This window comes from Agelaius phoeniceus, chromosome 6, assembly GCF_051311805.1.
Source record: "Agelaius phoeniceus isolate bAgePho1 chromosome 6, bAgePho1.hap1, whole genome shotgun sequence".
NCBI classification, from domain to species: Eukaryota; Metazoa; Chordata; class Aves; order Passeriformes; family Icteridae; genus Agelaius; species Agelaius phoeniceus.
In genome coordinates, this window is record NC_135270.1 from 37,486,546 (window position 1) to 37,499,057 (window position 12,512).

The following is a 12,512-nucleotide window of genomic DNA, read 5'->3' on the forward strand; positions in this document are numbered from 1 at the left end:
TTGTGACTCCAAAGCCGCAGGGCGCAGAAGAAAGGGCGACTCAGATCTCCGTGGGCTAGGAGGTTTTATTGGAAAGGGGTGTAGGTAGGTCGGGGAGCTGGAGTCTGAGCCCCGAGGCAAGGAAAAGCCTCAGGTTTTATAGGGGATAGGCGTGGTTGGGAACAACAAATCAGGAGAGGGGTACAAAAGATACATGGAAGATTGATAACAGCAAACAACCAACAGGGAACAGTTGCGGGTGGGGCCCTGGCCCCTGAACCAATCACCCAACACCACAGCCAGAAGCTTCTGGAAGAAGAGGCAGGGGTGCTGGATGACTGGCAGGCAGCCAGGGGAGGGGAACAGACGAGATACATTGGGGTAACCAAGACAACGTGGGAGGGGTATAGGGATTGACACTTACTGGGAACGAGGGGTACAGGGACTGATACTTTCTGGAAACTTCGGGCAGAACCATTACAATAACGGGGGGAGAACTGAACAAACATAGAACAAACCACAACATGTGTGTGCGCATAATTTAGGTGGACTGTTCAATGTTTACCTTGAAAGTCTGGTGGAATTACGATGACTGTAATGTGTGGTAAAACAAAGTAATGATGAGAACCTTGGGAAACATCTGCTTCCTAACACCTTTCTCCTTTTCCCTCACCCCTTAAAGAAAGACTTGTAAATGATGGGATAATTTACCTTAGATAAGAAGTGAGGAGAAATGGATTCAAAGTTTATAAAATAAAAATGGTAAAAGGGAAAGCACGTTGGAAGATTAAGTTCTTGTCATATACAGGAGTGTGTTACACCATGAAATTAAAAGATCAGGATTCAGTTACAAATGCCTGGGTCTTTTTTATCCTGCAGAGTATTTTTAGTGTGTTGTTGCTTGCCATAATAAATTGTTAAGACCAAACTGTGAAGACAGTTTTTAAAAACATAAGTGTTGGGGTACCGCAGAATTTAGTTTTTTGATTATTAAAAAAAAGGTGCAAATAACAACAGTCTAATAGAGATCAGTAAGAGAATAATTTTGGCTACATTATTCAACAAATATCTGCATCAGAGTCTTGTCATCGTCCAATGTAATTTCCTCTGATTCATGTTAAATGGAATGCTGGACTCAATAGCCAATTGACAGTTTGTGTTTTGGTATTCCTATATTGCTATAATGGTTTATGTGTTAACTTTTTAGGCACTTAAGAAATGTATTCCTACTTTTCATTTCTGAATTAGTAGTTATAACTGGTTCTGCTTTGCTTTATAGTATATAAACTTGCTTTTTAATATTTGTTTTTTCTCCTCTTCCAAGGATTATGTACTGAAGGCCTGTACCGTGTTAGTGGGAATAAAACAGATCAAGACAACATTCAAAAACAGTTTGATCAAGGTAATCAGAGATTTTATTATTTAAAGCTAAAACAGAACATGAATTCTCCAAGGATTTATCACAGTGCAATATGAAAGGATTGCACATTCAAACCAAATTCCATAGCACTGTGTCCTTAATGGTCTGGTGAGTTGTATTGGTATAGTCCAGGTTATTACCAGTGAAGCTCCAAGGATAGGAGGGGAATCTTGTTGCAGTTGGTTTAAATGCTGTTAAAATACTATCTAGCTGGTATTTGAAGGTTTGAAAGAGTTTAAGTGCAGTCTTAGCTGCTCCTTGTGTTAACAGTTCATCAGCCCTAGGTATTAAGGCATTCACTCCTGCTTCTTATGCCCCACAAACAGTAATTCTTTAGTGAAAGTTTTCTTGAATAATATGCATTAACAGTTAAGTCTGAATAATTTCTAATACAGCCTTTGTCATTGTAAATATAATGAAATGGGATTAGTAGTAGACTGTTCACTTTGATGTGTTTATATTTTAAAATGAAAATATTTATTAAAAGTTCTTGAATGTTAATCATGAAGTTGAGTCTGTGAAAAATTGTAAAATATCTCCTAGGTGTTACAGAAAATAAATGTGCTATTTCTTTATGCTTTGGTGTTCAGCAGCATTTTGGAAAATAGAATTTATAACTCCTTACTGGGCAAAATAGATTAATCAGAAGCCAGTTAATGACAAAGACAAAATCATTCATGGAGAATTAGACAGCTTTATTTTTCTGATCTTCTACTGTTTTGTAATGCTGTCAGATTTTTTTATATTTGATTTTTTGTGGGCTGGTGTGATAGCGGCTTTTCAATAAGTTCACCTTTTCCTTCCTTATTTAATAATCATTTAGCAAAATTTTAGTTTTCAATGTTTTGAATAAATTGACTTCATAAAGTATTATAAGGAATGATAACAGTAGGTTTTACTTACACTACTATTTTTTAAATTTTGTTTTGCAGATCATAATATCAGTCTAGAGTCAATGGGAGTAACAGTGAATGCTGTGGCTGGGGCTCTGAAAGCTTTTTTTGCAGATCTGCCAGATCCATTAGTTCCTTACTCTTTGCATCAAGAGTTGTTAGAAACATCAAGTAAGTAATTTACAACCTTTTCTTGATTTAATTGTTTTATTTCCATTGCCCTTATTGCAACTTTTACTTCATTGTAAATTGAAAGGACTATCTGCACTGAATATTTTTTTAAATTCCTTAGACACATGTATTTTTTAATATTCTTTAAAATTAGAAGAACTATATATGATGAGATGAATGTAACACACTTATTTTTCAAAATAAGTTTATATCTTATTTCTCCTTTTCCTAGAAAATTTATTTCGGAGACATCTACTTTTTTTCCATTTCTTGTTAAGTGATAAAAATGATGAAAGCTCTTGAAGCAGCTTTTCAGTTGTTAATGGGAAAAACCCCTTGAATTAATGAGTTCTTACATTCAAAGTAGACTTTAAAAATCAGACACATCTATGGGATATTATGGTAATTCTCTAATTCACTTAGATTTTTTTTCAAATTCTTTTGGAACTCTTGTAAAATGCTTAGTTTTGTTTGCCTTTGCCTTACAAACATTTTTCAGACATTGCATAGTATTCCTGTCTTTGAAATGAGTGTCTCCTATTGAAGCACTGGTATAAGCCTAAGGCTTGGGCCTGGACCTGATTAATATATAGCCCATTAGAGATTTTGTGTTTTCTGGTGATATCTGTAAATAGCTATTTCTGATATTACTGCTATGCTTTTCAGGCATATTGTGCTTGTTTAATGTAGTTACTTTGGTTTTATTTTTTCTTAAAAATGTAATAGTTAAATTCCAGTCGAAACATAAAATAACTTAGAATATAAGTGTAATTACTGTTTTAAAATGCCATTAATACTGCTCTAAACTTACATTTGGCATATACTGGACTGTATTTAACATTTTTTCTATGGCATTAGGGTAGGTCGAAGTTCTTTTTAGCAATGCAGTCAAGTAATAGTGGGGAACTTATATTCCCTTTTACTATATGAATCATCGATTGGAAGCATATTCTGCAGAATGTATGGATCCACAGCATTAGTTGCTGGTTTTTTAAAATAAAATTGTTGCTTTATTTCATATTTCTTTCCTACATGTTGGCTATTTCCTGTTTGAAGCATGAATAATGTCCATTGGGCCTGTGAAGAATCCCTGTTCTTTAGGCAGCATATTTAAAATAGCTGCACCAGCCCTATTTGTAATTTTTTTATTATTCGAATAACTGTGAATTTTAAGGATATTCTAAACTCATGTGGATGTCTTTCTGTCACGACATTTTGCAAGCAGAGGGAACTCTAACAAGAAATGACCCTGTCACATTGTAATTCCATAAGCCAGCAGTAAACTAGTCAAGTAATTATATGCTGAACAGAGATAAATAATTCTGCTAAAATTCAGAAAAATATTTTTGTGCTTAGTTAAACTTGCAGTGGGTGTACTTAGTGTGCTTAGAGTAACGAGGACAAACTGTATAATAAAAATGCTACCTTATGGAAATAGGAGTTTTATGAACTATTTTCTCACTTGATATTTCTCTGTGGGTTAGCTGTACCATTATGCTAGGAAAAAGACTTAGCAACACTTTATTCAGTATGTCTTTCTAGATGTGTCAGAAAATGTCACTTATTTCTATAGAAATCATGGATAAGACAGAACGGCTACACGAGCTAAAAGAGATTGTGAAGAAATTCCACCCAGTGAACTATGATGTCTTCAGATACATAATAACACATCTAAACAGGTTTAGTATTTTTCAATTTTGTTTAAGTTGTAACAGTTGCAAAAAAGATTGTTTTTTTAACAATGAATTATCTACTAGAATTGAAAATGTGGAAAAAGAAATTGGGAGTTACATTTGATTATTAAAGCCTTATAGGTTTGTTTCTCACATATTTTGACATATATTTATCTGGCATCATTGGTACTATAAAGTTAAAAGAATGCTGTACATAATAAAAGCTTGAAAGAATAACTTCACCTAACAATAACTATGTACCTAATTATAACTATTACAGACCCTCTCCCCCAGGAGGTAATAGCTATTAAAATTATAAACTAATCTAGGTTTTAAGGAATTTGAATCATTTGGCCTAAACACCCTCTTTTCCTCTCCCCCTTTCCCCCTCCTGCCAAAACAGGGCTAGCTTAAATCAAAATCTAAAATATAGAGCCCAAACCCTGTGCTGAATAGATAAATGTAGAACAAAGCTGTAAGTAACAGTAAATTGGTTACACTTGCTTCTTAAATTTTGCTTCTTCCACAAAATTTAATGTTTTTATATTTAAATGTTCTTTCCATATTTACTTAAAAATAGTACTAATAGATGTATATCACATCATAATCTGTGCCTTGACGTGTAGAATATTGTCATAAAAAAGAGAGAAAAAGAGCAGCTTACTCATGCTTCTTATTCAACTAAAATGAAGTTATTCTCTGAAATCCACAGAATGAGATAAAACTATATTATTGTTGAGGCTATAAGGGATGTTTGGAGATTGTTTTGTTCAACCCCATTGCTTTGACAGAGTCAATTGCAACAGATTGGCCAGGATGGTTTCCAGTTAGGTTTTCAGTATCTCCAAGAAGTTAGACTCCAGTCTCTCAGAACAGCATGTTTCAGTCATCCTCACAATAAAAAGTGTTTTCTTATGCTAAGATAATTTCCTGTGGATGTTTCTGTCTGTTGCCTTTTGTCCTGTCACTGAGCACCACTCAGAAGAGTCTCAATTCATCTTCTTTATAACCAATGATAACACTTTCCCTGGCTAAACAATCTTAACATTCTCAGCTTTTCCTCATCTGAGGGATCTTTGATCTCTTGATAATCTTCTTCCTAATGTCCCTTCATTGGGCTCACTCCAGTGTGTTTAAATGTCTGTTGTGCTGGAGAGTCCAGAACTGGATCCCAGACTCCAGGTGTGGCCTTTGCAGTGCTGAGAAGAGGGGAAAGATCAGCTCCCTAGAGCTGCTGGCAGCACTCCTAATGCAGCCTAGGGTGCTGCTGGCTGCCCTTGCCACAGGGTCACCTGGCTGCCCCTGCTCAGTTTGTTGTCCATCAGGACTTTCTTCTCTCTCTGTGCAATGTTACTTTTCAGCCTGGCAATTTTGTGTATAAACACATAAATAAGCTTTTTCATGACATTTAATTGTTCTGGACTACCGTTTGTGTGTTTGTGTTTTTGTAGGTATTTGTAAAGATCTAACTGAGCTTGTAGTGCAGGGATAGAAATAAGAACCTTTAACTTTCCTACTTTGTCAACAGGGAGAATGTAACTACTCTCTATTTGCACTTTTCACAGAATGTAAGATTTTGGAATTTAGGTGCCTACTTTTACACTTCTCTCCTTCACATGTTCAGCTTGCTTAACCTTTATAAAGTTGTCCATTTTCCTTGTCAGGGAAATTGGATCAAATTTTCCATTGTACTCTTCTCCAATAAAAATTCATCCCTAAAATAGATAAAACCATATCAATGAACAAATCCCCATATTACAAAACTTCAAGATGTGCTTGCAAGTATCTAAAGTAAAACTAAATGTCTCAGACTTGACACAATTATTACTTACCTAAAAACTTAATTCTTAATCAACCTGATAGAAATTTTTGTAGAAGAATGGCAGTCTTGGAACTGTCAGAAGTCTTCATCTGGTCACCTATTGGCATAGCACACACAGCTGAATGTACAATGTCAAGTACCTGGATTGCTGCAAGTACAGAACTAAACATAATTTTATAAATTCCTGAGTAATTCTAATATCTACAAACAAATGAAACATATTAATCATGGAATTTACTGGAGAGCATAAGTGATGTACATGGAAATTTCTGGTCTGGTCCTCTCTCTATTAATGATGTGTGATTTACATTGCAGGTTGCTAGTAACAAAATGATCTTTTCTTAAAGAAAGCTGTCATTTTTTGTCTTATTTGCAGTGTCAGGTAGTTGCATTGCATTCAGCAAGAAATCTCTGGGATTTTCAGCAATTGCATATATAGAAAGAGGTGGATACAGCTGTGTACAGAATCTTAAAAGCAACTTGTAGCTAAATTCTTGACAGTCGGTATTTATTTTTAAGAGACTAATTTGTGGTAAAATACTGCTGGTATATAATTAAAATGGAAATGTTGTTTGCCAAATGAATTGTTCATTTGATGAGGTAAAGCAGTCTTCTACATGATGAAAGAGCTCTCATCACAAGCTAATTTTTTAGATGCTTTGTTTTTGCATCCTACATAATTACAGTAAAATATGTGCTATTGTTGTATAGTTAGTAATGATTGGTGATTTATATTATTTTGATTTGTCCACAAGCACAAGACCTGGTTGTTGAAACAAAAAATACAAGTATTATCCACATAGTGTGAGACCAGTATGAGAATTTGATAAATGGCAACAGTGAGATTAATTTTTCTGTAGTGTTATAAACACCTTTCTGAGCATTTCAGGTAATTGTGGTTAATTAACTGTAAGCAGAAGTGAGCTTTTAAAACAAGATAGTGTTGTATTGACATTGGGCTTTGTGATGCTAGTTGTGTTTTATACACGTTCTTTGGTAACAAGACCCTTCATACATAAGGACCTAGATGACATAACATGCTTCTGAAGTCTGAGAAAATACCAGTGTGCAGCTTTTAAAGTCTGATCAGAGAGGGTTTACAGTCTGAAGTTCCTGAGACTTGGCAGTGGAGGAAGTGGGCAGGATCAAGAGAGGCACATCATTTTTAATTGTGAGTGAACATAGAAGGTAAATGAGCACTAGCTGAGCGCTTGGAAGAAGATTCTAAAGTAGTTAGAGAAAATTTGGTAGGAGACCAACATACGGGTTTGGTAGGGTTTTGTTTACTCTTAGAAAGTACAAAGGTAAAGTTGAAGCACAGGAGGGGATGCAGTTGATTGTTCATTTTGTTTAATCTGGTTGTGAACCATTTCTGGGGAAAAGGTGCAATGCCTTTCTTTTTTTTTTTTTCACATCTAGTCCTACATTCCCATTACTTCCTTTATTTAGTTGGATGATTGTGAGGGTACAGCATGTTAATAATAATACTAAGCAAAATGAAGCTTACGTTGATTCTTTGATCTGTAACTAAATTTAAAATATAAGTTTTTTAGCAAAGAGATTATGAATTTTACTGCCACTCAGAAATAGTATCCAAATGTCCTTTGGACCAAACTTACTCAAAACAGATTGAGAGGCAGTATTTGTATACCTTCTCACTATTTTTTATACTTTATCTTTACCATTATGCATGCATTGTAAATGAGTGGAAATATTTTCTTACAGTGTTACTTCTAGTGTTTACTATGACTTTCACAGCTCTTCAGTCTATGGACTACAGCCAGCTGTCAGAAATTCTTGTGGGCTGCTCTTGTTAATCATCAAAATTCTAACTGACACATTTCTGAAGTTTTATTTTCTGCCTGTTTCTACATGACAATTGTAGCTCCGCTACCTTCATGATATCTACTGTAATATAGGAAATGCATGTTCCCAGCTGAATGCATATCTTAGGTGTTTGCCAGATGTACTAACACATGATTTTTCATGTATCTCTCAGTAATTACTTCTAGATAAAATTGTGATGTCAGTTTAGAATGCAGAATATGTAAGAAAACAAAATACCCTGGCCCATCCTAGCCTATTGCTGTGGAAAGGATTTTGTTTTTCTGAGTAGGTATTTACTTGTAGATGATAAATTTGATAACAGGATGGTTTGTTATCCTTTGAAGATTTTTGGTTTTTGTTTGGTAATAGTATTGCAATAATGAATTTAGATAATAAGTGAATTACCTGTTTCAAATTGTTTATTATTGTCAGTTCAAAATACTAGTGGAATGTTGAATTCCTTTCTTGATTAAAAGCTTAATCAGATTTATATTTGTTAACTATCCAAATCTGGAAATGACATGGTTCCTATATTTTCCTCTGCATAATCACATAAAATATTCAAGAATATTTCTACTTGACTGCATACTGGTTTTAATTCACTCTGTGTGTATCATTCTCATTTCAGGGTTAGTCAGCAATATAAGACCAACTATATGACTGCTGATAACTTATCGATTTGTTTCTGGCCTACTTTGATGAGACCTGATTTTGAAAACAGAGAGTTTCTTTCCACCACCAAAATCCACCAATCAGTTATAGAGACCTTCATTCAACAATGTCAGTTTTTCTTTTACAACGGGGAGATTGTAGAAGCACCCAACCCAGTGGCTTGTCAGCCACCACCTTCCAACCCAGTGCAGATGGTGGAACCCATGGTACCCCTGCAGCTGCCGCCCCCGCTGCAGCCTCAGCTGATCCAGTCGCAGTTACCAGCAGACCCTCTGGGCATTATATAGAGATGATGATTGCAGGCAGCCTGGCGCTGGACAGTAGAGACAAGCTATAGACATGCATGTTTCAGGATACAGTAATGTACTTCATATTTATGAGAAATAATTCCCATCCAGCTGATTGGACATCTTTTTTGTTATATCCCGTACTGTGTTCCTCATTTGTACACGCTGCAGATAAAAACTATGTGATAAGCATGACTGGAGAGGTTTAATTTTTAAAAGCAAAAATAGCTATAAAGTACAAAGCTGCTGCTGCATGATACCTTATTGCAATCACTATATCATTCCTGTGACGGTTTGTCACAATATATTGTGAATAAAAATTTTTCTATAGAAATTAAATGATTTAAAAAAATTACATTTATGAAACATTCAGTGCTTACAGCCTGCTTTATGGCTGGTTTTTGTTATTTAACATGCTATTTTTGGCAATTTTCTTCACATTCAAGCATTCTGTGTAAACAACTAAAGCCCAGCTATAGTTTATTTTGTAATCTCCTGGCTACTTATGTGACTTTATGCTTAGGGTGGTTTATGGAAGAATGCAAAATGCACTGTTGAGAATTTTACGATCCCTCACCATCCATCTTTACATATAAGTAAACCTGTGGACAGTTTAAGGGTGGGTGAACTTGCTTATTATTTCTTACAGCACAATACCAAGGACATGCTTGTTGTAAAAGTGAGTTTCAAATATTGTACAAAAATTTTGATGTTGCCTACTTATTTCTTTATGTTCCATTACTGAACTAAACATTTTGTAAAACTGTTAATTCTGTAAACAGCTGCATGTTTAAAAGATCATTGATGGTCTTGTAAACTTAATCTAATATATTTTAGATATTTTAATTTTTCCCACTTGGGAATACATGTAGTGTTTAGAAAATAGTTCATGACATTTTCATATAAGGTTATATAACTTTTCATACATAAACATGACTTTTGTTGTAGTAAAATTCTCTAAACCAAACAATGTTTTAATCTAGGACTTCAGTTAATCTATTCTTTAAATCTATTTTTATGTGACCCTCTAAAGATATACAAAAATGCATTGCTAATACATGGCAATAAATACTTTGGGTACTGACAATTAACCTCTTTGGAGTGTGTATATATAAAATCATATAAAATTGTATTCATATTTTTTTCCTGTGGTATGTTGTACTAAAATTTCAAATGACTTTTTTTTTTTCACCGTATTTTTAAATTATCTTTTTTTCATTTATTTTACTTTTATATGGGTACAAATTTTGCTGTAAAAGAATGCTGCTTAATTTAAACAAATCTTTTTGGTTAAATATTTTGATAGTGGTAAATTAGAAGGTTACAAATTGTAGCAAAGGGGAGACCATAGATAAACACTACCTGTGAGACTTTTCATAGCAGCTTTTTTCTTTCATGCTCAAAATGTACCTTTTTAGGTCTGCAAAGAAGAAAGTTTTGGCTCATTCAGCTGCTAGAATGTTTTGTGTAGTTTAAAAAAAAAGCTTTATGATGGTCACTGTTGTAATCTTCACTTATAACAAGATTTAAGATCGTCTTGTATGTATTATAGTAAATAGATGATTTTGAGAATTAAGGCTTTTATTAAGAGATTGATTTGCTCCATTTTCCCAAAATAAAAATTGCCTTTCCCACTTATGTCCTAGGTATTGTACTTCTACTGACTTGGATTATCATTCTAGATTACTAAGATACCATAAACCTGGCTGCTCTTTGAAGTACATGTATATTATAAATTATCTTGATATCGTGTTATATTCTTGCAAGTAATTATCTTTTTTAAGAAAACAAACAAAAAAGAAAACTCAACTCTATTCCTACTGCAAAGCACACAGGAACTAATAGTACAATAAAGTCTGTCCTGTAAATTGTAGTATTCCTAACTTGTTCTACTTTACCTGTTGTCTATCTAGCTTTTATTTATAGTTTTCAGTCTAATCTTGGCATGTTTAGCAAAGAAAATGAAACTTCAAGAGTTTTATAAACTATTTCTAGGTTGCTAAAGAATTTATTTTTCTACTGTATATGGCATAGACAAAGCATCACCTGTACAGAAAACAAGTCTATTTCTAATAGAAATAAGCTTAAGAATAAATGCCAGTCATATCCATATTTAAAGATTCCATCTATAAAGTATCTCCAATCTTTGTAATGTGAATTACATTTTAAACTTTCTACAAATTCCAAGTTTTTTGCCATAATATTTAACTAATCTTTGGATACTAATTTTTAGAATAATTTACATTCCATTTCATTATGAACTTTCATGTTGAACTTTTGATCAGCAGTATTTGCAGTTCCATTTCTTTATGTATGATGTGGTGGCTAAATGGCTAAATCACCATTATTTTTAAGAATCTTAACACTTCCATTCAGCCAAATATGAAAGGGTTATTATATTTACTGGATAAACATAGAGAAATAAGAAAGCATGGCATGTGGTGCCTGCTTGTCACATGGAAGAGTCCCTGCATACTGTTTGCATTATGGAACTGTTGTATGCAGGAATGTGGACGTGTGTATGTGTAATATATACACTTGGAGTTTTTTTATCTGTTTGTGTGTTTATGCAGACATGCATGCACATACACCCACATAGTAAAATTTTTAAAATATGCTAGGAAATTAAACTGTGGTTATTAAAGATTTTTAATAGAGCTTTCTCTATTATTATTTTTATTAGTGCTATAAAATGAGGAAGCATGTTATTATATCCAAGTTCCTCATACTTTGGCTCATGTAGACCCTTCTAGTTTTAATGAAAATCCAAATAATAATAACTATATTTTTTAATGTGAGCATTTTTACCATAATATCTATCTTGATAAAGATACAAATGTATATTACTTTGATTGAGCCATCTCAGTGACACTTTATGGAGTAGTTTCTTTTTTTTTTATGTTATAGAATGGTATAGACATACTGCAGTGCATTGTCCTTCACTGTTTTAGCAATTCTAAAATTCCAGACCTGAGTTACAAAAGTGCCATTTTAAGTAATGCTTTAACAGGTTGTATCAAAATCCTTACCTTTCATGATCTTGTGGAATTTGAACTCATATAGTGTAAATAGATCGCAGATGTCAACTTAAATGAAAAGAAACTTTGTTGTTGTTATATGTTTTCTCCTTTATTTGAATCCTGGTTGCTAGGAATTTATAGGTATGTTTATTTTTAGTTACTGGAGTTTAGCTTCTCATATTTATGATAAACATAGAAAAACTATCAATTGGAGATTAAAAAAACAGGCCATAGTTTATGTGCTTCTTTCATTTTTTTTTCAGTAATTGTGATGCTGTTTGTTAACTGCAAAAATTGCACACATTTAAAAAAATTTCAAGTAAAAATTTTGTTCTTTGTTTATAATGTAATCTTTTATTGCTACATCAGGAGAATACTGCAGTGAATTAAGTATCAGTGAAGCTTATTCTGTATAAAAGATGCAACGAATAAAATACTAAGATGCTTACTGTGTATAATGTTCAGTTTAGTTGCCTACTAAATTTTTAAAGGCAAAAGCACCCTATCTTTCACAGACACAGAAATGAAATTTAGCACAAAATCTTGCTAAAGTAAGAGTACAGTGTGTGTTTAAGTTTTTCTTGGGTGGGAGGCTGTCTCTCATGGGTCTCTTAAATCTGTTTTTCCTGTGGAATTTTTAAACCTGAAGTAAAAACTGTGGGCTTTTAAGGTCAGCTTTAAGTCATCAGAGTTGTACATTATTGGTCATAAATCTGCTAACGAGATGGGATAAACACAGTTTTGATAG

At 33.6% G+C, this 12,512-nt stretch overlaps 1 protein-coding gene across 2 annotated transcripts in view; it reads left to right on the top strand.

Moving 5' to 3' along the window:
• Positions 1–12,212, top strand: part of ARHGAP5 (Rho GTPase activating protein 5) — a 47,799-nt gene extending 35,587 nt beyond the window's left edge. Inside the window, exons 5-8 of one of the 2 annotated variants that reach the window (XM_054634462.2) lie at positions 1,304–1,381; positions 2,332–2,463; positions 4,037–4,142; positions 8,414–12,212. In XM_054634462.2, coding sequence (XP_054490437.1) covers positions 1,304–1,381; positions 2,332–2,463; positions 4,037–4,142; positions 8,414–8,744 — 647 coding nt within the window. In that variant the 3' untranslated portion in view covers positions 8,745–12,212. The remainder of the gene's footprint in view (positions 1–1,303; positions 1,382–2,331; positions 2,464–4,036; positions 4,143–8,413) is intronic. The other variant, XM_077180433.1, reaches the window with a different exon arrangement.
• The last annotated feature ends 300 nt before the right edge of the window (positions 12,213–12,512 follow it).